Source organism: Hemiscyllium ocellatum, chromosome 22 (genome assembly GCF_020745735.1).
Source record: "Hemiscyllium ocellatum isolate sHemOce1 chromosome 22, sHemOce1.pat.X.cur, whole genome shotgun sequence".
NCBI lineage: Eukaryota > Metazoa > Chordata > Chondrichthyes > Orectolobiformes > Hemiscylliidae > Hemiscyllium > Hemiscyllium ocellatum.
This window is the reverse complement of record NC_083422.1, coordinates 29,795,504-29,820,501: the sequence shown is the minus strand read 5'-3', so window position 1 is coordinate 29,820,501 and position 24,998 is coordinate 29,795,504. Positions and strand designations below refer to the sequence as shown.

Sequence of the window (24,998 nt, the reverse complement as noted above, 5' to 3'; positions counted from 1 at the left end):
TGTCAATCACTTACTTTACCAATCCTTTTGTATGTCTTGTATAAACCATTGAGTGGTGCTTTAAATGTTTCACCTTATAAAGTTGATAAAATGAACACCTCATTGCATGGTTGAAATGTTTGTGTCCTGACATGCTTATTGGCCCATTTCTTCATGGTGTGACAATGCTGCTCCTTTAACAATGTTGCGTTGTTTTTGGTTTTTTCCAGAGAGGTCGTAAAAGACACAGACTGTGAAAAGTCTGGGCTTGGATAGTTTTAAGGCCAGTTTGATTATAGCTAGCAGATACTGCCTCGGGCAGAAGGCTTTTAAGTTTAAACAAAACGCTTGTACAATAAAAGGGGTGTGGCCAGGTCGCTGAGCTCAGCTTTTCTCTGGCTTGTTTTGGTTTTCGGCCGTCTGGCTATTTACTGAAGGTAGTCCAGCAGTTGTGAAGCTGCTGGATGCAAGGAAACAGCTCCATACTGATTCTCTGTCTCACTCTGACGTATCTCCTGTGTTTGATTTTACGTTTTGCGCCAACGGGTGTTAATGAGGATTGTTGCAAGTATTTGGAAAGGCATCATTAAGTTGGGATGATCGGTTGGTTTTCAGATAGGTTAAGTTATTCAGTATTCTGTTCCCTTTTATTGTTTGAGCTTCATTTGGTAATCTTGTTAAATTCTGTTTTGTTTAAAACTGTGGTTTGACCAACTGCATGGAATATCCTTGTTACACCTGCTTAAAACAACTAGCAAAATTTAGGATCTGGGCTACTTTCTTGAAATGTTTTGAGGGGGCCTGGCCTGGGCCATAACAGTGCTTTGTAGTGCTGCAGTATTGCATGTTCCTGTGCACCAGTCCTTTAACATGGATCATTCAAACCTCTCTTCTGAAAAACTTTTGATTTGTTTCTTCCTTGTCACTAAATTAATACAAAAGGACTGAAGGCATTTTGGGTGAATTTTGGCTAGCAAACAAAATAAATCCCAGTCTTTTGTCAGAAGAATAAGGGTACTCATGACACGATGCCTTGGCCACTGTTTTGGTGGTCTGATATTACCTTCCTAAAGCTCACGGAGGGTTTATGGGTGGTATGTTGGAGACTTCATCTGTGTTATACTTTAAGTTCTCAAAACCTCTTGAAAAATTCTAAGTGTAAAATTGGAACCTTGATCCATCTGGATCTCCATCAGTAATCCATGTTAGGTGAAGAACTGGATTAACTTTTCTCTAGCACCGCAGCAGTATTTTTTTTCTCCATTGAATGGCTTCTGGGAATTGAGTAGTCAAATCTTGAAAAAGTAAAGACATTTTCGGATCATGGTCTTGTTTTAGTAAAGGTACCGAATCTCTTCCTAATGCCCTGCAAAAAGCTTCTTTGAAAGCTGGTTTGGATTTAAAGATGCTAATCTAAATAAGATTCTTGTATGAAAAGTGTTAAGTTTTCTTTTTACAGTTCATTTAGCTATCTTTTCAAACAATGCAAAATGACTTGGAATCCCTTTTGTCAAATTTTTGGTGCTTTACGTGCATTTAGACAGCTCCACTTTGGATCTTGATTTGGACTCTAATCTCACAAAATTGTTCTCTGAAGTCAGAGGTGATTTCTTTTTGTTCCAGTTTTTACTGTCTTTCCTGAAACACTCCCTTTTTTCTTTGAAGTGCAGTCTTCTCATTTCTAATTCCTTCACCTGTCCAAGATTGCTTTTCATTTAAAAAAAATTAAACTGTTTCATTTACAATTGAGTTCTATTTAATTCAGTTGACTTATCTGGTTTGCTTTCCTCCTTTAAATGTTGTGCTCTTAGATCAGTTAGAACTGTTTTCCTCACTTATACTTTTAATTCCAAATTATTTTGCCTATTCAATGCCTACCCTTGGTTACTTATTGTAAATTACTGAGAGATGTATCTTCCTTCACAGAAGAACTGTAACAAAATGCTAAAGCTGTTTTTATTTAAAATTGCATAAGAAACCTGGATTTACCTTTTAATCCTTGTCCAATTGCTATTATCCGTCAGCATTGGGTAACTTGATGACCATTTCAAATTTTATGTTACGACTGAAATGAGAATAGTCTCACTCCTGCATTGGTCACAACAAATATTTATTGGTTGTACTCAGATCCTTATGGCCAATCATTTTTACTTGGAATAAAAAAGATCCATTGGCTATTTCTTTTATAAATACGAATATTTGACTTATTGTTGAAAAAATCTTATGCTGTAAAGATGTAGAATTGTTTGCCACACAGTTTATGATATCAAAGTGCAAATGTTTATTCTCCAGGTTACCACAAAAATATACACTGCCACAGGCATTGTGGCCTGTGTAGGTGGGTGTCACCAACATAGGTGATGTCTCTGTGGTCTAGTCAGATGGAACTTTCTCAAGAAACACGATATCACAAAGTGTTTCAGTCACTCTTCAAGTGACCAGTCAGGTTTCATGGTGGTTTCTCCACAAAAGTGCTCTAGAAAGTAGCTCCTTTCTGCAAGCTTCCCCAACTGAAATGACAACACCATCTTCAAGCCTGCTCAATCAGAATGGAACTTCAGCCCAGTAATAAAGAGTCACGTGCCTTCCCTGAAGTGAGTTTTAAAAAAAAAAGCAGCAATTATCTGGGACCGTGCCATTTTAAAGGAAAGTTCCATTGTGCCTTTTTCTTTCCCTTTATCTTTTTTAAAAAATTAGACACCTCTTCTTCAAACTCTAGTCCACATAAGATATTGAATGTGAAGCCATAAATAAAGTAAATTTTGTTCTAACTGCCTCACTTACTCGACAGAAATTATATACCTCAAATACTGAAAGTTTACTCATTACCACGATCTCTACAATGTCTAAGTAATTAGTTGAGGGTGCGAGTGAGAAGGCTTTCTTCCAGTAAGTTTTATTTAAGACAAAATTGCATTAATATTTAAGTGATGCATGTTGTAAATGAAGTATAACAGTGATCTGTATACCCCTTGCATTATGTTTCTATTATTTAGTGTGAGATTTTACATTGATTATGGGAACCTTTCAATAAACTGGACTATTTGATCAACCAGTACACTCCTGTTCCGATAGGTATCAGTTAATAAAGCATTTGTTTGTAGTTGGTCTGTACTGTTTGTGTGGCTTGGAGGACTACCCATTTGTAGTTGGAGCACTATCAACCACAAGCTCATCATATAATATAAAAGCTGCTCAGTTGGCAAAGATTTCTATCTTGCTTTCGTTTAAAGTGGATGAAGTGATAAATTGAAACTAATATGGTTGATTATAGCGATGTTACTATGCTTTCAAATTTTGTTAAATGAAGTCAGTTGAAAGATATTGTCACAAATTTGTATTATAACTTTTGAAACTGTACATATTTTCAAAAGTTCCAGAATGCCATTTTCTTTGCAGTTTGCAAGTAAAAAAATGAATAAATGTATGTTGTGTGTTACTTCTATGATCGACTTTACTTGAAGCTCTAATCTACAAACGGTGCAGGAATATCTAAGAGAAAAGCTATCTAAGGCCTGTACTCACTTCCATCTCTCCTTATCAAATATCATTATTCTTTTTCTCTTCGCTGAATTTTGAATATCCTGTATTTGAATTTAGTAATTTTAATTAAGACTATATTCAGATTATTCCATAAGTTGCCTCCTTCATGTTTGTTTAATTTAGATCAGTAAACACACCCACAGACTGTGTGTGAAGTATTAAATCTGCCTCTTATCACGGCAGCAAAATCATGCACAATCATTCATACAGAAGCTGGCAATCTGAAATAAAAACGAAGTCCTTCAAAAAAATAGCAGATCTGACAGCATTGTAAGAAATAGTTAATTTTTTTGAGTCCACTCAGACTTCTTCAGAGAGTTTTAAAGAAGTCACAGTGGACTTGAAATGTTAACGTTTGTTTCTCTCTCTGCAGTTGCCAGATTTCCTGCATTTCTTCAGTTTGTCTTTGAGACTTTTTTTTTGGATTGTCAACCCGCTGTAAAGTAAAAGTGCATTTGCACAGTGAATATTGGAACTAATGAATTAACCATAGTGTTCAGTAGTGCAAGCTGAATGAGCTCTACAGTGGAAGTGACAGAAGTGTTGGACTGTTCCTTGTACTTCATTTACTTTAAATTTATTCAGTTTGTGTTCATATGACTTGTCAATGCATTAAATTTCTCTTTTGTAACCAGTTGATTGATTCTCACCAGTACTTCAGGACAGTTCTCTATGTTCCCATTGCTAAATAAACTCTTCATTAAGCCACTTTAGTTTGCTGAAATAATCTGTGTAGTTCTTTGGTATATAACTTAAAATCTATCAAACCAGAAAAACACACAGCAAAATGAAAATTACCTGTCGCTGAAAAATATTTTAATTTCTATCAGCGAACTTGACTTGTTTGAAGAAATTTTCATGTGTTACCTGGTATGAACAATGGATAAACGTTAAGAACGAGTATGAGAGTTGATGTCTGGATTGTGAATAAACATTCCTTTCCAAAGAGAGATTTACCTGCTAAAGATCTAGTTCTGACAGTGTGGTTTCTAGTTTAATCAGCACTTGTGCATAATTATAGTTCATTTGCTACAGGTGATGTGAAAAATATCTCTGATAAAACGAGTTATGTTTCTTGATAAGTGAAAAATATGTATTACTGAAGAAAGAAACTATGCTTTCAATCGAAATTTTGGTAATTTGAATTTCGTTAACTGAAGTCTGTTGAAAGATATTGTTGCAAATTTGTATTATAATTTTTGAGATGTACATGCTTCCAAAATGCTGCTTTCCTTTGCAATTTGAGAATTTTTTTATCATCTATTCATTAGATGCAATAAATACCAGATTTTAAGGGAGCAGCAATTGATATTGCATGAGAAAAGGGTTAGTAATCAAGCCCATTCTGATTGAAATACTTGGAAGTTAATTTTTCTGCATTATGAAGCAACTATTTGTGCACAAAGCAGGGTACAATTACTTTACTTTAGGAAAGCTGTAGGTATTTAATTTAGTGATCTTCTAAGAGATGTGAATTTAAATTTGGCTTTATGACTTTCAATTTAATTTGCATTTGTCTTCAACTAAATGTTGGCGTAGTAAGTAGATTGGTAATGTCCAAAATATTTGTTAAACACTATGTATGTATAATCTGTGATTTTTGAAGAAGGCAAAGATTTACTGGTAATGTCTTCACTACTTGAAACGCCTATCAGTCAAAAAAATGGATAACCAAAAACTATTTACATAGTACAAATTTCAAAGTGCCCACTTAAGTGTTTTTAGTGTTCTGCTTGACAACTTATTCTGTGCTTATCCTCTCTAGTTTGAATCAGATCGTAACCACCTTTTAATAGCATTGGTAGTTGTCCAGGGATTTGTTTTATTTGCTATTTCAGTTCAGACCAAAATGCTTATGACCATGAGCACTGCTTGAAAGTAGCGTTTACAATTTTACAGTTAGTAAAATCTCTTGATCAGGGCCAGTCACAAGCTTGTACTGTTTACTTTGAGTTTCTCAGTAAAAGTAATGCTACAAATTATTGACATGTTAATAATTGGTATGATTGTGCAGTGATTATTTATATTATAAATAGAACTAAATTTGAATATTTTCATTTTGTTTTCAGCAATATACAATTATGACTCCAGAGACGAAGTGGAACTTCCTCTGCAGATTGGTGATACAGTGCATATATTGGAAACATGTGAAGGCAAGTGCAAATATTTTGTGAATTTTAATATGTATATTAAAAATCAGGAGATTATAATCTGTTCTCTGTATCCCTTTACATGTTAAAATTGTAGTTTTGGTAGTGCTATTAAAAAGATTCTTTTGAGCTTTCATCCATAGTTAGCTTAACTGTGCATGAAGATGACATTGTCAAGAAGTTGTAAGATGTTGACTTCTGCAAGCTCCCACCCACCCCCTCATTCAAATTGTTATTGGAAGTTACTCCCGAGATATCGACTGGAAGGCTAGCTTGTTCTCAAACAAAGTCACTTTGTTAGGTCTTATTTTGTACTGACTTTCTGTCGAACTCCTGCTTAGTTGGAGATGTGTATGAAGTGGAGAAAGGACTGAAATAAGATGCTTTTTTTTCTCTTAAAGGAAAGGAATTGTGCTCCCGATGAGACCCTTTTTAATAGATGCACTCATTCTCTTTCTGAGTTCCAAATTTGATTTGGTGTAGTTAATATGGCCAGCTTAGGAATGAGATGATTTCTTGCTTATTGATCAGTTGTTGCGTTATTAACAAAAGTCAGTTTTATTCAAAGTACATGTGATGCAGGCAAAAATTTTTATAGCGTCCCTGATATGTAATTTTCAAAACTGAACTTTCCATACGTGTATTTTCGTCTGTGTGGACTTTGACCTCTCTAAGTGAAGGGTCTAAAACATAGAATTTAGAAATGTTTACTGAGTGTCTCCATTGTAGATAACCAGTTTCTTAATTCTGTTGCTTTTATATAAGGCAATATTTTGCAAGCAAAATTAAAGCATTGTAAAAGTATAATACAGATAGCAACTTGGCGAACTGATGTTTTGGTGGTTGGAGTTTTCCAAATTTCCTATGCATTCAGGTAACAGGTGGTATATCTGTAATCCTCAGACAGTAAGTTGTGAACTTTATCCTACCTAATTTAAGGATGTTTGAATACTTGATTCAGATGGTCTTTGTTAGGCTTATTTATGTTCAGGGAGTGGTTCCTCCCTCTTTATTTGAGTTTTAGGCCAACAGATTCTGATTTAGTTTGGGCAGCTGACAGTGATCCATCTATTCACATGGATTACTCTGTCACACATGTGGCAATTTAGAAAGCTAGCAAAACTGATCTAGCATGTCAACAAAAAGTATGACAACTCCACCAAAGATAATCATTCCATACTGGCTTTGACATGAAATCAAGCAGTAGTGTGACCTTGTGAGCAGCAAGTATTTGTATTAGTGTTTCACAGTGAACTTGTGATGAATCATAGAGTCGCATAACATGGGAACAGAACCTACGGTCCAACTCGTCTGCACTGACCAGACATCCCAATCTGACTGAGCCTCATTTGCCAGTATTTGTCCCATATCTATCTCAACTATTTCTATTCATATCCCTATTCAGTTGCTTTTTAAATGTTGCTACTGTACCCACATAAGTCACTTCCCTTGGCAGCATACTCTACACACACCATCCTCTGCGTGAAAAAGTTACCCCTCCGAACCTTTCTCAATCTTGCCCCTCTCACCTTAAACCGTCATCTTCTATATTTAGGCTCCCCCACCCTAGCAAAAACAATTATTGATTATTCACCCTATCTATGCCCCTCATGGTTTTATAAACCTCTATAAAGTCACCCCTCCGCCTTCTATGCTCCAGGGAAAATAACCCCAGCCTTGGGCCTCTCCCTATAACTCAAACCCCCCAGCTCCAGCAAAATCCTTACAAATCTTTTCTACACCCTCTCAATATTAACAACATTCTTCCTATCAAATTCTGATATTCTGAAATACTAATTGTCATGAAGTTATAAGCCTTTCCCATCACAGAATAGGAAATCCAGGTGAAAAATGCCCCCAAGAAGCCAAAATTCTAGTCGGATAACTCCAGATTATTCAAACTTGTGTACCCATGTCGTATGTACATGCCATCAATCAGAATAGAGTTAGTTCAAGCCGCTTTGCAGAATCATATGTAATGGTTCCAAAATGGTCTCACCCACACGCTGAATGCATACGCATTAAGATGTTTTACTGCGGATAAAATGGGACTGTTTTACCATCTTTATCAGGTTGCTCATTAGTGTTTAACGATTAAATGTATTTTGGTTGAAAACAAAGCATGGATCATGTCACTGCTGTGATCGACAACAACATGGATGACACAGAAACACTGTTGTTGCTTGTGATAGGAAATTTAAAGAAGCCATGTTACTTTGCACATGATGCTTGCACTCTTCTTTGTGAGTAAAACTTCAGTTCTGAAAAGAATATTATAATCCATAATATACAAGATGCTTGGGAATAGATCCATTTATACCTGCATTATTAAATATACAAATCCCTGGAAGCAAATGGTTACATGTACCAACAAATACTTAGTGCAAGATATAAACATTTTGTCCGAATTCAATACATTGAAATATCATCTGTCACTGTGCAACTTAAATTTTTAACAGTGTTTACCTTTTTTTTTTGTTTCTGTACAACATCCAACTAATTGAATAGTTTTGTGCAATGGCTTCTTTTTGAAGAGGTTCAGACAACCATTTTGGGAATTGAAAGAAAGAGGAAAATACTTTAAGAAACCCCAACCAGATTGAAATCCAGTTGTGGACTTTTTTGGGAAAATGACTGACCATTAACTACCAAATTTTGTTTAAATTGCAACTAATATGTTTGACTCTGATTAGTCAATGTGTTGCTTCTGTTTAAACATAAGTGTCCAATATTTGATGTGATTCTGAGAGATGGTAACAAATGTCACACTATCCCAAGTATCCTAAAAATTATGCTGATAGCCAATTTGATATTCAGTTGGGTTCATAGTTGGCCCTGTGCAGCCTGGAAGCTACATATATTAATATATAGGGTGCTTTTCATTGCGGACAAAAAGAACAAGGACACACACTGCATTTATTTTAGATGATGGCCATTCTCTGGTTCATTGGTCAAGTTAATGCCCTTAGGAATCAGTTGACCTGCCAACTTTAATGTAAACAAAGCTTACAACTGCCTGTCGTCATCTAACAAATGCATTCTCAATGGTCACCTGTCTACCAGTTAGAATCCTTCACCAAACCAATGTGAACATTTCCTCGTACATAAAAATGTTGTTTCCCATTATATTAAAAAGCATCTCAAGCCTGAAGACAGCCACTTTGTTTTCTATTTCCAGTTTCTTTAACTTGTGATTTTTAATTGTAAAATTAAGACCTTTATAATTGTGAACCAGTTGCCTTGTGCTTTCTGCAAACAACTGAAAGTATTTGCAGAAGAGAGACCAAGAAGCAATGTATTGATGAATAAAAAGATCATCTTTGCAAATTTAGTGGGCAGGGTTCCCTGAAATGTTTTTCTCTCTCCCCTATTACCTTTTACTTCGTTCTTGTCTGTACGTGAGAGCAGTGATAATGGGGATAAGGATTAGAGCTTAAACTAGTAGTCTTTTGTCAATGGTCATAATCTTATCTGTACATAGAAGCTATTCATTTGTAATAAATAATCATTCTTGTTAAAAGTACAGAAACTGGTCCATGTTTTCTGTCAGCCTTGGTCTTGAAAAAAATGGTAAATTGTCTTCTATATATTTTTTTTTACCTTTTGTGATGACTGTGGAAGTAGCAGGGATTGATCTTTAGCCTGCTAATTGATTAAGGTGGAATAAGTGCTATATTTGTTCCTATCAGCAGATTCCAACAAAATACAGAAAATATACTGCATAAAAACCAAAAGCACAGCGGATGCTGAAAATCTGGAACAAAAATCGAAATTGCTGGAAAAACTCAGCAGGTCTGGCAGCACCTGTGGAGAATTCTGTGGGAGGGTCACTGGACCTGAAGATGATCTTTTTGTTTATCAGTAGTCTGGTGCTCATCAAAAGGCATTTTCAGAATTTTGAGTTTATGGGCTCAAGCCGCAGCCTTTTCATCATGGATATGCAATCCCTCTACACATCTGTCCACTGGTGCTTTTGGGGCTCTCCACTTCCTGGAAAAGGGCCTGAAATGTCCTCAGCCACCATCACCACACACCACCCTCCACCTGGCCAAACTAGTCAACACTTTGAGCAACTACTTCTTTAATTCCTGTCACTTTCTTCAGATTAATGGTGTGGCCATGGGTACTAGCGTGTGCCACAGTTAGGCTTCCCCCTTTGTGGGATGCCTTGTTCCAGTCCTACTCGGCCCACAAACTTTTTTCTGATACACCAATGACATAATTGGTGCTGCTTCTCCCTCTTGTCAGGCATTGGCAAGATTTATCAGTTTTGCTTTCAATTTCCACCTTGCTCTTGACTTCTGGCCAACTCTCTCACCTCCCCTTTGTCGACATCTCTATTCCCATTTCTAGGACTAGGCTGGCTATTACAAACCCACCGACTTCTACAGTTAGTTTGACTATACATCCTCATATCCTGCTACTTGTAAAGACTCTATTCCATTCTCGCAATCTCTATGTCTTGATCGCATCTGTTTCAATGTAAGATTCTACAAAGGAGCCTCCTTCCTTAGCTGAGGATTCCCTCTCACCATGGTTAACGGGCTCCTCAGCTATGTCTGACCCAACTTCCATACTCTGCCCTCAATCCTTCTCTCTGTCACAGTGGTAGGGTCCCCCAATCCTCACCACCCCACCAGCATCCACATAGTCATAGAGTCATAGAGATGTACAGCATGGAAACAGACCCTTCGGTCCAGCCTGTCCACTACCACTTGTACTGCTTCCAATGGGATGCCACCACCAGGGTGACCGCCACTCACCCCACAGCACCTTCCCATGCAATCGCAGAAAGTGTAACACATGCCCAATCACTTTGTATCTCTTTACTATCCCAGGCCGCAGGCACATCTTCCAGGTGAAACAGTGATTTACCTTCACTTCACTCAATGTAGTCTACTATGTTTGCTGCTTACAGTGTGGTCTACTATACACTGGGGAAACTGGCTAACTGCTTTACAAAACACCTACATTCAGTCCGCAAAAATGGCCCTGAGCTTCCTGTTGCTTGCCATTTCAACCCACCACTATGTTCCCTGGCTAATATCTCTGTCTCAGGCTTGCAGCAGTGCTTCAGTGAAGCTCAGTGTAACTTGAAAGAGCAGTGTTTCATTTTCAGCTTGGGAACCTGTAACTCTTGGGGTTGAGAAAGTTCTCCAATAAATTAGGAAGGAATTCAAAATTGGCAGTTAGTCTTCGTGAACTTTCAAATATTTGGGTTTGAAGTTAAGCAGGTTGAGTTGAATGTAATTGTTTACTAATTTTCATACTTGGAAAATGTCGATCTTATTGTAATTAGTTGTGCCACATCTGAACAGAGAGTTAAGGCTGTTTCAAGGAGAGATGGAGCAGCTGAAGTCTTGTCAGACAGCTCAAATGGTTAGGCACAGACAAGACCAAATCCAAGTTTTGATGTGCTGGAACTAGGTCTGGCGATATAAAATTTAAAGGTGGAGGACTTCTTGAGAGTGAATGAAACTTTTTTAAAACATTGAGAATATAGACGTGTTAACTGAAGTTCTCCATTTGGGATCCCAAGAGTATGATATCAATCATTTTAGTGATGCTATGCAATTAAATGTGATGGATGTTCCAGTGCGGGAGGATTTGTGATGGGCGAGAAAATGGGAAGAGTTACCCTCTGCTTGAAAACAAAGAAAGTAAGAGTGCTGAAAAGCATATTAGTTGCTGGAACTCTAGCTTTCGTTGATGCTATTGACATAGCATTTTATTTAGATCTAGATACAGATCTCAGAGGAAATGCTACATATAAAAGGGACTGAAAGAATTATGCCTATAGAATGTTATATCAATAATTGGTCTTTATGGAATAATTTGCATTCTACAGAAAGTATACATGATAAATGGCATACTATATGTATAGCTAGTTTAAAGCTGGAGAGGAAAGAAATCTCTAACTTTAAAGTAGATACTATATGCCTCTGTAGAAACATTATTGAAGGTTCCCCAAGAGGGATTTCTCACTGTTTAATAGTGGCATTTTTTTTTCAATACTTATGTACCTTGTATAAATAGTTTTTTTTTAGAAAGAGGAATGCACTGTCAGAGTTGGAAATGCAGGTCCTTTTAAGGGTCGAATGCATCAGCTCCAGAGAGGATGCTTATTGGACTTTGTAGTAATGGCTAATTTGGGTAGAGAAGAAAAGTTAGCATCGCTAAATAGCAAATGAAAAGCTATGTCTTTTGAGGGTGCATTAATGGTGTCCCTGTTTTTTGGGTCAGGTGTACTAGACTTAAGTCGCACCTACTCCAGCAATGTGTAATAACATTGCTGTACAGGTTAATTAGAAGACAGAGTTGGAGCTCTTATAGCACCATGGTAGTGTCCCTAACTCTGAGCCAGAATGCCCAGGTTCACGTGCCAACTGCTCCAGAGACCTAGTAGCATCTCTGAAAGGGTTGATTAAATATATCTAATCTGAGACTACAAAGAAAACCTGGATAATCAGTCCTTGTGTAATTTTACAGATTCACGTTATCTGCAAGACTTTAGGTACGAGTATGTAATTCTGTCCGAGTAGCCTAAGGTCTCTCCATTTTTAACACTAAATATTATCAATATTGGAGTATGTACAACCCTCAGTGACAGAATTCCATAATCCTTTGAAGAGATTTCTCCTCATTTTGGTCATAAATGATTTAATAATTTTGCTGAAACAGGTTAAACATAATCATAGCACCTCTTTGCTGTTCAAAACCAAAGCTACGGTGAATTTCCATGATTCTAGTGTTGAGCCCTTGCTGATTCTTCATTTTAAAAAAAATTCTTTATCTCCATTTTGGTTTGTTGGTGTGATTTGGGAGCTTTGACCTAAAGATGACTTTTGGGCTTGCATTGAAGGGAAAACTGACCAAACAAGCTTTTGTTTATTTGGGAGTCCAGCCTTGGAAGCTAATAACAGGTTGGTTCTTAATCAGAAGTTACTGTGAACACTTAATCGCGAGGGGAGAGCATTGTTTAAACAGATAATAGAAATTGTCTATTAATGAGGTTAGTACCTGAGAATTACTTCCAATTAATCTGGAAAAGCCCTTATGTTTAAGCAGATGGTAGATGTTGAATAGTAACGAGTACCTCGTGCAGGAGGTAGTTAATCTGTCATGGAGTGGTCAGAGTTTGAATTGAGGTTTGAACTGTTTTTTCTGTGCAAAAGGAAACAGCATGAATATTTCAAAGCTTCCTGCCTAACCTCCCCTGAGCAGCTCTTGGAAGCTCAGAATATAGAAAGCTAGGTTATAAGTATTACAGCTTTTATCTGAACGAATTATAAATGTGTCTCTGATCGACACCTTTGCAATATCAACCAAGAAACCATCATAACCTGTGCAACAATGCCACATGAAAACTTAAAATAATCTGACTTTTATTATTTTATTTCTTACCTATGTTTGTCTGTATGTCTTTTTAGATTAGATTAGATTAGATTTACAGTGTGGAAACAGGCCCTTCGGCCCAACAAGTCCACACCGACCCGCCGAAGCGAAACCCACCCATACCCCTACATTACCCCTTACCTAACACTACGGGCAATTTAGCATGGCCAATTCACCTGACCCGCACATCTTTGGACTGTGGGAGGAAACCGGAGCACCCGGAGGAAACCCACGCAGACACGGGGAGAACGTGCAAACTCCACACAGTCAGTCGCCTGAGTCGGGAATTGAACCCGGGTCTTCAGGCGCTGTGAGGCAACAGTGCTAACCACTGTGCCACCCGTGCCGCCCACAGTTTAATTGAACTGTAAAAGGTTTTTGAGTTTATAGCTTAGACCAAATTAGATTACTTTGTTGTTTAATTTTACTCTGCTATAGTTATTGTAAGATTCATGAATTACTAAGTCTTTTGTTTATTCACAGTCTGGGGTTGATCATTCAAAAAGTCTGGTTAGGAACAAGTAAGTGCGCTGTGAATACAGAGATAGAAAGATTGACTTGGTTTGGCTGTCTGTCTGTTGTAAGAAAGTACTTGAATTTGACTGCTTTGTTATTTATGCTATTAATCTTACCCATTTTGGCATGGTCTTAAAGTAAATTCAGGTTTCCTGCATAGTAATGTAATATGCTCATTGTAATTTGACTTTATTAGTTACATTAAACATTTCTGTTTAGGTTGGTACAGAGGGTATACACATCGTCGCAAAGCCAGAAAGGTGAGTAATTTAAAGTTTACATATATGCAAAAGTGACAAGTTTTAAATATCTGTTTCTTTGGGTATAATAAAAATTGTTGTATAAGTGTGCTATACAAACAAACTGAGTGGTAAATTTATCTGTCTGGTCGCATGTTTCTGCTAAGAATCCTGCAGTCATTTGTACTGTATTGTAAGATACTGTTCTCTGAACAAAATCTATTGAAATTTACATTTAGATGAATGAGTACTGTCTGTTTCCACTATCCTGCTAGGGAGCTTGTTTAGATTTATTACTTATCAACTCAAATGATTCCCCTTCAGTTTTGATGACGTTCTGCTTGGTCAAGGCTACAGTTTTTCAGAACAATCTACTATATTCCTGAATTTTATGTTTTAATAGCAGCCTCTGTAATTATAATGAAGCAGTGACCACTATTTCTGAGTGGACTGAATTGCAGGATATGGGTTTTGATTTTGGGCTGGCTGTTTGATTCCTCCAGTTGGAGGCCAAATTTGTTTATTTTGAGGTCCGAACTTGGTTATAGTGTGTTGGTTATCTGGCTTCTACTACAAGTTGCTGATTCTTCATCAGGCACCACCTTTCTGTCACAATTGCTACGTCCTGACAGCTCAATGAAGTATTTGATTAGTTGAGAGTCAGCATTGTGAGGCTAGTGCTTCTGACAGAACCTTTGGGCTTCTTTTTGACCACTTTTGATTTCATTAAGCAGAATGTCCATGACAAAGACTTCACAAAGTCGGCTGTTAAATTGTATTGGGGAACTGGGTCCTATGTAGGTCATAGAATCCAAATTTTACGTAAATTCATTAGGCTCCTATCTGATTCGAGGTGACTGGATTGCTTAATTCACAATACAGAATTTTGAAAAGATAGGCAGAGGCTGAAAACTCTGTTTTCACAAAGTTAAAGGAATTGATAGTGGCCTACAGTTCTTCAGAACTGACAAAAAAATCCAGAATCATTTGTAAGAAAAAAATATTTACTTTGTTTAAATTAGTCACCTGGTTGCACTGAATGGTTTGTAAAAATTACTGGGTGTAAATGTTCTTGTCATATTTAAAGTTAAATATGAATTAAAAATTATAGCAGCTAGGAATCATTACAGCTATACAAAGTTAGAGACAAGGCGAAAGGGAGGACTGTAGATGCTGGAGATCAGAGTCAAGATTAGAGTGGTGCTGGAAAAGCACAGCAGGTCAGGCAACATCCGAGGAGCAGGAAAATCGATGCTTCGGGCAAAAGCTCTTCATCAGTCAGAGACAAGACTCATGAAAGATCTGCGCATCACACGATTCGAAGATTGGAGAGAGTACAATGTAGATTTACCAAAATGTTACCTGAACTTATGCTTCAACTTATCAGTGTTATACCAGGACCAGTAAATGGTCAATGGCTCTGGTTATTTGAAGATCTGTTGCAGAAATGCTCAGCAGACAGATTTCTTGCTGTGGTTCAACAACTGTCATTACAGGAAAACACAGCTAAATTTCATCATACTTCATGCTGCACTTTAGACTGATAATTGTTGTTCATCACATGATCTACATCTTGATTAACGCTGATTAGCATGCTCCTTCTTAAACTGATATAAAAGCAAACAGAGATTAATAGACAAAACTTATTTCTGCTATTTGGTGACTGTGGACAGCCTAAACATTAGAGCTGGACCTTTCAGAAGTGAAATTCAGAAGCAGTCCAAAACATGACCTAAAAACAACAAATAGTAATTGCAGGTAATTTTAAATCTAATAGCAGTACATTTCAGTTGACCCAAAATATTCTGGAGTATCCTTTGTTAAATTCAGAACTCAATTTTTTTTTTAGTTTCTGATGAAGGAATAGCTCAGGAATAATTAGTCTTGTTTCTGTTGATTCCACTTAAAACACTAAACATTATATGCTATTACATTGTTTTGGAACTTTGGAGAAAAAAATGTCAAAACAGCAGCACTTTTAAAAGGGGGAGGAACAGACAAAGGAAATACATGGTACAGTCAGTGCAGGAAAGAGAGACAAAGAAAAAGAAACCCACATTGCTAACTGACAGAGCAGTGAACCTGCACAGTTACTGTCTTTGCTGTTTGAATTCATGTATCGCTGGACATCTGAGTGCATCTGGGAAGATTAACAAACAGTCAAGTTCACAACTGATCTTGGAGGAACCTGTTTGGGAGACGTCACAACACAAAACAGATAAGAGGATATTTTAAGCGTGGCCTTATAGTAAATCTGCAGTAGTGAGTGGAGTGGGTTCTTTCTTGAATATATGTTTTATTGAGATATGTCTCTTGATTAAACTTAAAATATAAGCCATAAGTATTAATTTAACCTGGAGCAGTGTTTTGTAGTGGAATAGGACAGTGCTATTTCCTTGGTCTGTAGATTGAAAGAAACAAAAATGGCCATTAGTAGAGTGATATGCTTTTCTTAGCAGGACTTAATGGTAAGATCCTAGGGAGTGTTGCTGAACAGAGACCTTGGTGTGCAGGTTCATAGCTCCTTGAAAGTGGACTCGCAGCTAGATAGGATAGTGAAGAAGGTGTTTGGTATGCTTACCTTTATCGGTCAGAGTAGTGAGTACAGGAGTTGGGAGGTCATGTTGCGGCTCAACAGGATATTGGTTAGACCACCGTTGGAATATTGCTTGCAATTCAGGTCTCCTTCCAATCGGAAAGATGTTGTGAAACTTGAAAGGGTTCAGAAAAGTTTTTGTTGCAAACGTTTCGTCCCCTTTCTAGGTGACATCTTCATTGCTCGGGAGCCTCCTGTGAAGCGCTCCTGTGCTGATTCCTCCGGCATTTATACTGGTTTGAATCTGCCGCTTCAGTTGTCAGTTGCTGTCCGCTGCAGTGGCCGGTATATAGGGTCTAGGTCGATGTGTCTGTTGATAGAATTTGTGGATGAGTGCCATGCCTCTAGGAATTCCCTGGCTGTTCTCTGTTTGGCCTGCCCTATAATAGTGGTGTTGTCCCAATCGAATTCGTGGTGTTTGTCATCTGAGTGTATGGCTACTAGGGGTAGCTGGTGGTGTCGTTTCGTGGCTAGTTGGCGTTCATGGATGCGGGTTGTTAGCTGTCTTCCTGTTTGTCCTATGGACATAGGACAAACAGGAAGACAGCTAACAACCCGCATCCATGAACGCCAACTAGCCACGAAACGACACCACCAGCTACCCCTAGTAGCCATACACTCAGATGACAAACAACACGAATTCGATTGGGACAACACCACTATTATAGGGCAGGCCAAACAGAGAACAGCCAGGGAATTCCTAGAGGCATGGCACTCATCCACAAATTCTATCAACAGACACATCGACCTAGACTCTATATACCGGCCACTGCAGCGGACAGCAACTGACAACCGGAAGCGGCAGATTCAAACCAGTATAAATGCCGGAGGAATCAGCACAGGAGCGCTTCACAGGAGGCTCCCGAGCACTGAAGATGTCACCTAGAAAGGGGACGAAACGTTTGCAACAAAAACTCCCAGCTCGGCGAACAGAACCACAACAACGAGCACCCGAGCTACAAATCTTCTCACAAATGTTGGTTTCAGAAAAGATTTACAAGGATGTTGCCAGGGTTGGAGGATTTGAGCCAAAGGGTGGAGGGGCTGAATAGGCTGGGGCTGTTTTCCCTAGAGTGTCGGAGGCTGAGGGGTGACCTTATAGAGGTTTACAAAATTGAGGGTCATGGATAGAATAAATAGACAAAGTCTTTTCCCTAGGGTGGGGGAGTCCAGAACTAGAGTGCATAGGTTTAGGGTGAGAAGGGAAAAATATAAGAGATCCAAGGGGCAACTTTTTCACACAGAGGGTGGTATGTGTATGGAATGAACTGCCAGAGGATGTGGTGGAAGCTTGTATGATTGCAACATTTAAGAGGCATTTGGGTGGGTATATGAATAGGAAGGGTTTGGAGGGATATGGGCCGGGTGCTGGCAGGTGGGACTAGATTGGATTGGGATATATGGACGGATAGGACCGAAGGGTCTGTTTCTGTACTGTACATCTCAATGACTCTGTGACCCTATATGGGAGATTATGGAGAGTTTACGGTTTACTCAGGATTATATCTGCAACAAATGCTGTTGGTTGCAAATCTTATCAGATCGAATTGATCAGTTGCAGAGACAGTTGGAGGCAATGAGGAATTCAAAAGAGCAAGGAGATGTGTTGCAGGCAGTTACAGGAAGGTCGTAGATACAGTCAGATAGATGGATTAGCTCCAGGAAAAGTAAGAGAAGTAGTCAGGTAGTGCTGGAGTTTTCTGTGGCTATCCCCATTTCAAACAAGTATGCTGTTTTGGGGGTGGTGGATTCTCGGGGGAGTATAGCAAGAGCAGCCAAGTTTCTGGTATTGAGACTGGCACTAATGCAATGAGGGATACGTCAGGTTCCAAGAGATTGATTGATTGTGTTAGGGGACTTTCTAGTCTGAGGTACCGACAGACATTTCTGTGGCCAGCAGCGAAAAATCAGAATGGTTTGTTACTTCCCTGCACCAGGATCAAGGATAGCTCAGACGGTGCAGAATGTACTCAAGGGGGAAGTGGGACCATCAGGAGGTCATTGTACACATTGGAACTAACGGCATAGGAAGGGAAAAAGTTGAGATTCTGAAGGGAGATTACAGAGAGTTAGGCAGAAATTTAAAAATGAGGTCCTTGAGAGGAGTAATATCTGGATTACTTCTGGTGCTATGGAGCTAGTGAGGGCAGGAATAGGAGTCTAGAGCAGATGAATGCATGGCTGTGGAGGTGGGGTATGGGAGAAGGGTTCACACTTTTGGATCGTTGGAAGCTCTTTTGGGGTAGATGTGACCTGTACAAGAAGGACGGATTGCACCTAAATGGAAGGACACTAATATACTGGCAGAGAAATTTGCAAGACCTGCTCGGGAGGATTTAAACTATAAGGTGGGGGTTGGGACCCAGGGAGATAGTGAGGAAAGAGATCAATCTGAGACTGGTACAGTTGAGAACAGAAGCGAGTCAAACAGTCAGGGCAGGCAAGGACAAAGCAGAGAAAAAGGTAGGACTGATAAATTAAACTGCATTTATTTCAATGCAAGAGGCCTAAGAGGGAAGGCAGATGAACTCAGGACATGGTTCGGAACATGGGATTGGGATATCATAGCAATTACAGAAACATGGCTCAAGGATGGACAGGACTGGCAGCATAATGTTCCAGGATACACATGTTACTGGAAGGACAGAAAGGGAGGCAAGACGGGAGGCGTTTTTTGATAAGGGATAACATTACAGCTGTACTGAGGGAGGATATTTCTGGATATACATCCAGGGAAGTTATTTGGGTGGAACTGAAAAATAAGAAAGGGGTGATCACTTTGTTGGGATTCTATTATAGACCCCCTAATAGTCAGAGGGAAATTGAGAAACAAATTTGGAAGGAGATCTCCGTTATCTGCAAGAATAATTAGGGTGGTTATGGTAGGGGATTTTAACTTTCCAAACATAGACTGGGACTGCCATAGTGCTATGGGTTCAGATGGAGAGGAATTTGTTAAGTGGGTACAAGAAAATTTTCTGATTTAGTATGTGGATGTGCCTCAGAGAGAAGATGCAAAACTTGTACTCCTCTTGGGAAATGAGGCAGGGTAGGTGACTGAGGTGCCAGTGGGGGAGCACTTTGGGGCCAGCGGCCATAATTCTATAAGCTTTAAAATAATGATGGAAATGGACAGACCAGATCCAAAACTTGAAGTTCTAACTTGGAGAAATGCCAATTTTGACATTATTACACAAAAACCTTCAAAAGGTAACTGGAGGCAGATGTTCGCAGGTAAAGGAACGGCTGGCAAATGGGAAACCTTCAGAAATGAGACGACGTGAGTCCAGAGAAAGTATATTCCTTTAGGGTGAAAGAAAAGGCTGGTAGGTATAGGGAATCTGGATGACTAGAGAAATTGAAGGTTTGATTAAGAAAAAGAAGGGAGCATATGTCAGGTATAGACAGGATAGATCAAGTGAATCCTTAGAGTATAAAAGCAATAGGAGTGTACTTAAGAGAGAAATCAGTAGGGCAAAAAAGGGACATGAGACAGCTTTGGCAAATAGAGTTAAGGAGAATCTAAAGGGTTTTCACAAATACATTAAGGACAAAAGGGTAACTAGGGAGAGAATAGGGCCCCTCAAAGATCAGCAAGGCGGCCTTTGTGTGGAGCCACAGAAAATGAGGAAGATACTAAATGAATATTTTGCATCAGTATTTACTATGGAAAAAGACATAGAAGATATAGAATGTAGGGAAATAGATGGTGACATCTTGAAAAATGTCGATATTACAGAGGAAGAAGTGCTGGATGTCTTGAAACACGTAACAGTGGATAAATCCCCAGGACCTGATCAGGAGTATCCTGGTGCTCTGTGGGAAGCTAGGGAAGTGATTGCTGAGCCTCTTACATTGATAGTCGCAGGTGAGGTGTTAGAAGACTGGAGGTTGGCCAACGTTATGTCAATATTTAAGAAAGATGGTAAAGAAAAGCCAGGGAACTATAGACTAGTGAACCTGATGCCATCGTGGGCAAGTTGAGGGACAGGATGTATTTGAAAAGGCAACGACTGATTTGGGATAGTCAACATGGCTTTGTGTGTGGGAAATCATGTCTCACTAACTTGATTGAGTTTTTTGAGGAAGTAACAAATAGGATTGATGTGTGCAGAACGGTAGATGTGATTTATATGGACTTCAGTAAGACGTTTTTCAAAGTTCCCCATGAGAGACTGGGTAGCAAGGTTGGATCTCATGGAATACAGGGAGAACTAGCCATTTTGGATACAGAACTGGCTCAAAGGTAGGAGACAGGGTGGTGGTGGAGGGTTGTTTTTCAGACTGGAGGCCTGTGACCAGTGGAGTGTCACCAGGATTGGTGCTGGGTCTACTACTTCGCATTTTTTATACAAATGATTTGGTTCTGAGCATAAGACACATAGTAAGTTAGCAGATTATACCAAAATTGAAGGTGTAGTGGATAGCAAAGAAGGTTACCTCAGAATACAGTGGGATCTTGATCAGATGGGCCAGTGGGCTGAGGAGTGGCAGATGGAGTTTAATTTAGATAAATGTGAGGTGCTGCATTTTGGGAAAGCAAATCTTAGCAGGACTTATACATTTAATGGTAAGGTCCTGGGGAATGTTGCTGAACAGAGATCTTGGAGTGCAGCTCCTTGAAAGTGGAGTCGCAGGTAGATAGGATAGTGAAGATGATGTTTTGTGTGCTTTCCTTTATTGGTCAGAGTATTGAGTACAGGAGTTGGGAGGTCATGTTGCGGCTGTACAAGACATTGGCTGTTCCGCTGTTGGAATATTGCTTGTGATTGTGGTCTCCTTGCTATCTGAAAGATATTGTGAAACTTGAAAGGGTTTAGAAAGGATTTTCAAGGATGTTGCCAGAGTTGGAGGATTTGAGCTATCGGAGGAGGTTGAATAGGCTGGGGCTGTTTTCCCTGGAGCGTTGGAGGTTGAGGGGTGACCTTAGTGGTTTTATAAAATCATGAGAGGCATGAATAGCATAAATTGACAAAGTTCTTTTGTTACCTGGTGTGGGGGAGTCCAGACTATCGGACACAGCTTTAGGGTAAGGGGGTAAAGATGTAAAAGAGACCTAAGGGGCAAAGTTTTCATGCAGAGGGTGGTATGTGTATGGAGTGAGCTGCCAGAGGAAGTAGTGGAGGCTAGTACAATTGCAACATTTGAAAGGCATCTCGATGGGTATAATTGTACAAAGGGTTTGGAGGGATATGGGCCACGTGCTGGCAGTTGGAACAAGACTGGGTTGGTCTACCTGGTCAGGCATGGATCGAAGGATCTGTTTTTGTGCTGTACATCTCTATGACTCTATGACTATAATATAATTCAGTCTTTTTGTGTACATCTAGCCTTCTAACAACATATTCATTTTGTCAGCAGCAAACCATGACTCAGAATTTAGTAAGGATATAAAATATTACCTTGTTGCTAAGGATTGAATCTTGACCTTCAAGCTAAGTATAAAAGAGCTGCTCGTTATATGGTGCAGTCCATCATTTACTCAGATATCATACTCTGTTAAAAGGTAATCACTAAATGGTTAAGAAATCTCTTTAGTCTTTACTGAGGAGTAATATGTGGCTTAGTTCTGCACAGAATGGAGAAAGCCAAGAAATTGTGTAGCTGGCATAGATTTCCTTTCTTTCTCATTAAATCATAATTTGCCATTTAATTCTTGGATAGACTCATGATAAAAGAAAGAATACACTATAAGGTTATCTGAATAGAATGATTTATGTGAGAGTCAATTTCAAAATGTCTTTCCTGCATATTACTTGGAACACAAATGTTCAAACAATGTACAATGGTGTTCCAACAGCATGACATTTCAACAAATCCGATATCAAATCTTTTCACCCCACAATTTAGACCATAGTCCATAAAACATTGGAGTGGAAGTAAGGTCATTCAGCTCATTGAGTCCACTCCGCCATTTAATCAAGGGTGATGGGCATTTCAGCTCCACTTAACCGCACTCCCCCGTAACCCTTAATTCCTTGCAAGATTAAGAATTTATCACCCTCTGCCTTGAAGATATTTAACGTCTAAGGCTCCACTGCACTCCATGCAGTGCATTGCACTGCACAACTACTCACTGGCTGAAGAAATGTCTCCTCATTTCCGTTCTAAATTGAGTCCCTTTAATTCTAAGGTTGTGCCCACGGGTCCTAGTCTGCCCGCCTAATGGAAACAACCTCCCAGCTTCCATCCTTTCTAAGCCATGCATTATCATGTAAGTTTCTATTAAATCTCCCCTCAACCTTCTAAACTCTAATGAATATAATCCCAGGATCTTCAGCCATTCATCGTATGTTATCCTTGTGAATCTCGCTGGACAAGCTCTAGTGCCCGTAAATCCTTTGAGGTGTAGGACCCAAAATTGGACACAGTATTCCAAATGGGGCACAACTAGAGTTTTGTAAAGTCTCAGAAGTACATTGCTGCTTTTATATTCCAACCCTCTTGAGAGAAATTACATTATATTCACTTTGTTAATCACGGACACAACCTGCACATTCACTTTAGAGAATCCTGGACTAGCAGTGCCAGATCCCTTTGTACTTCGACTTTATGAATTTTCTCACCACTTAGAAAATAGTCCATACCTGTACTCTTCACTTTTTCCCCAAAGTGCATGACCTCTCATTTGCTCACATTGAATTTCATCAGCCATTTCCTGGACCACTTTCTTACACTGTCACATTACTCAGCAGCGTCCCGTGAGGCACCTTATCAAATGCCTTTTGGAAGTTGAGGTAGATAACATCCACTGGGTTTCCCTAGTCTAACGTACTTGTTGCCTCTTCAAAGAATTCTAACAGGTTTGTCAGACACGACCTCCCTTTACTAGATCCATGCTGACTTGTTATAATCCAACTCTGCACTTCCAAGAATTTAGAAATCCCATCCTTAATGATGGATTCTAGAATGTTACCAACAACTAAGGTTCAGCTAATCGACCTATAATTTTCCATCTTTTGTCTTGATCCTTTCTTGAACAAGGGGGCTACAACAGCGATTGTCCAGTCATCTGGGACTTACCCTGACTCCAGTGACTTTTGAAAGATCACAACCAACGCCTCTGCTGCTTTCTCAGCCGCTACCCTCAGAACTCTCGGATGTAGCCCGTTGGGGACAGGAAATTTATCAATTTTTAGATCTTTTTAGCTTTTCTAGCACTTTCTCTTTTGTAATAGCTACCATATTTAACTCTGTCCCTGAATCTCCTTAATTATTGGGGTATTACTCACTGTGAAGACTGAGGCAAAGTACTTAAGTTTTTCAGCTATTTCTTTATCTTCCATCACTGGCCTTCTAGCATCAATTTGGATTGGCCCAGTGTCTACTTTTGCCTTTCTTTTGCTGCTTATGCATTGAAAGAAACTTTTTACTATCATTTCTAATATGGTTAGCCTGCTTTCACATTTGATCCTGTCCTTTTTCTCTCTTTGTTATCCACTGTTTGTTTTTGTAGCCTTCTCAATCTTCTCTTTTCCCAATGCTCTTGGCCACTTTATAGGCGCTCTCTTTTTCTTTGATACATTTCCTGACTTCATTTGTCAGCTATGGTTGTCTAATTCCATTCCGTTTCTTGGGGATGAACTCTACTGTATCCTCAATTACATCCAGAATCTCCTGCCAGTGTTGCTCTATTCTCTTCCCCGCTAGGCACTGCTTCCAGTCGGTTTTCAGCGTTCCTCTCTCATGCCCCTGTAATACCTTCATATAACTGTGACATCATTACATCTGATTTTGCCTTCTCTCTTTCAAGCTGCAGACTGAACTCTACCATATTATGATTGCTCCTCCTAAGTGTTCCCTTACTTTAAGATCTTTTATAAAGTCTGGCTCATTACTTAGCACTAAGTGCAGAATAGCCTGCTCCCTTGTGGGCTCCATCACAAGTGTTCCAAAAAACTATCCTGTAAGTATTCCATGAATTCCCTTTCTTTGGATCCACCAGCAACATTATTCACCTAGTCCACCTACATATTGAAGTCCCCCATGATCACTATGACCTTGCCTTTCTGACATGCCCTATCTATTTCTCGAAATATAGTAAGCCTATGGTCCTGACCACTTTTAGGAGGTCTGTACATAATTCCCATTATGGTGTTTTTTGCCTTTGTGATACCTCAACTCCATGTCACCTGACTATGTCATTCAGTGCCATAGATTTATTTCAATTCTTAACTGACAAGGCAACCCCCCCCCCCCCCCCCCCCCCCCTCCAGCCCACCTCTGTCTTTTCGATAAGTTGTAAATCCTTAGATGTTTAACTGCCCATCCTGAACCCCCAATAACCACGTCTCTGTGATGCCTACCGCATCATAACCATTCACGATGATTTGTGCCATTAATTTATCAACTTTGTTACGAATACTATGAGCATTCAGGTAAATTGCCTTGATGCTAACTTTCTTATCATTATTAATGATATTGGAAGTCATAAGATGTTCTTAAGTTATCCTTCCTTTTTGCTGCATTCCTAGTCTGCCTCGAGCTTAAATCCTCCTGCACACATGCTATTCTGCTGCTTATCTTTCCATTTAACTCCATACTCGCTCTCACTTAGCTTTCCCTTCCCAATTTAAAATA

At 39.1% G+C, this 24,998-nt stretch overlaps 1 protein-coding gene across 2 annotated transcripts in view; it reads left to right on the top strand.

Annotated features, from left to right (window-relative positions):
* dock1 (dedicator of cytokinesis 1) overlaps positions 1-24,998 on the top strand; it is a 594,554-nt gene that overhangs the window by 30,909 nt on the left and 538,647 nt on the right. For both annotated transcript variants that reach the window (XM_060841973.1, XM_060841974.1), the window contains exons 2-3: positions 5,592-5,675; positions 13,803-13,843. In XM_060841973.1, the coding sequence (XP_060697956.1) occupies positions 5,592-5,675; positions 13,803-13,843 (125 nt within the window). The remainder of the gene's footprint in view (positions 1-5,591; positions 5,676-13,802; positions 13,844-24,998) is intronic.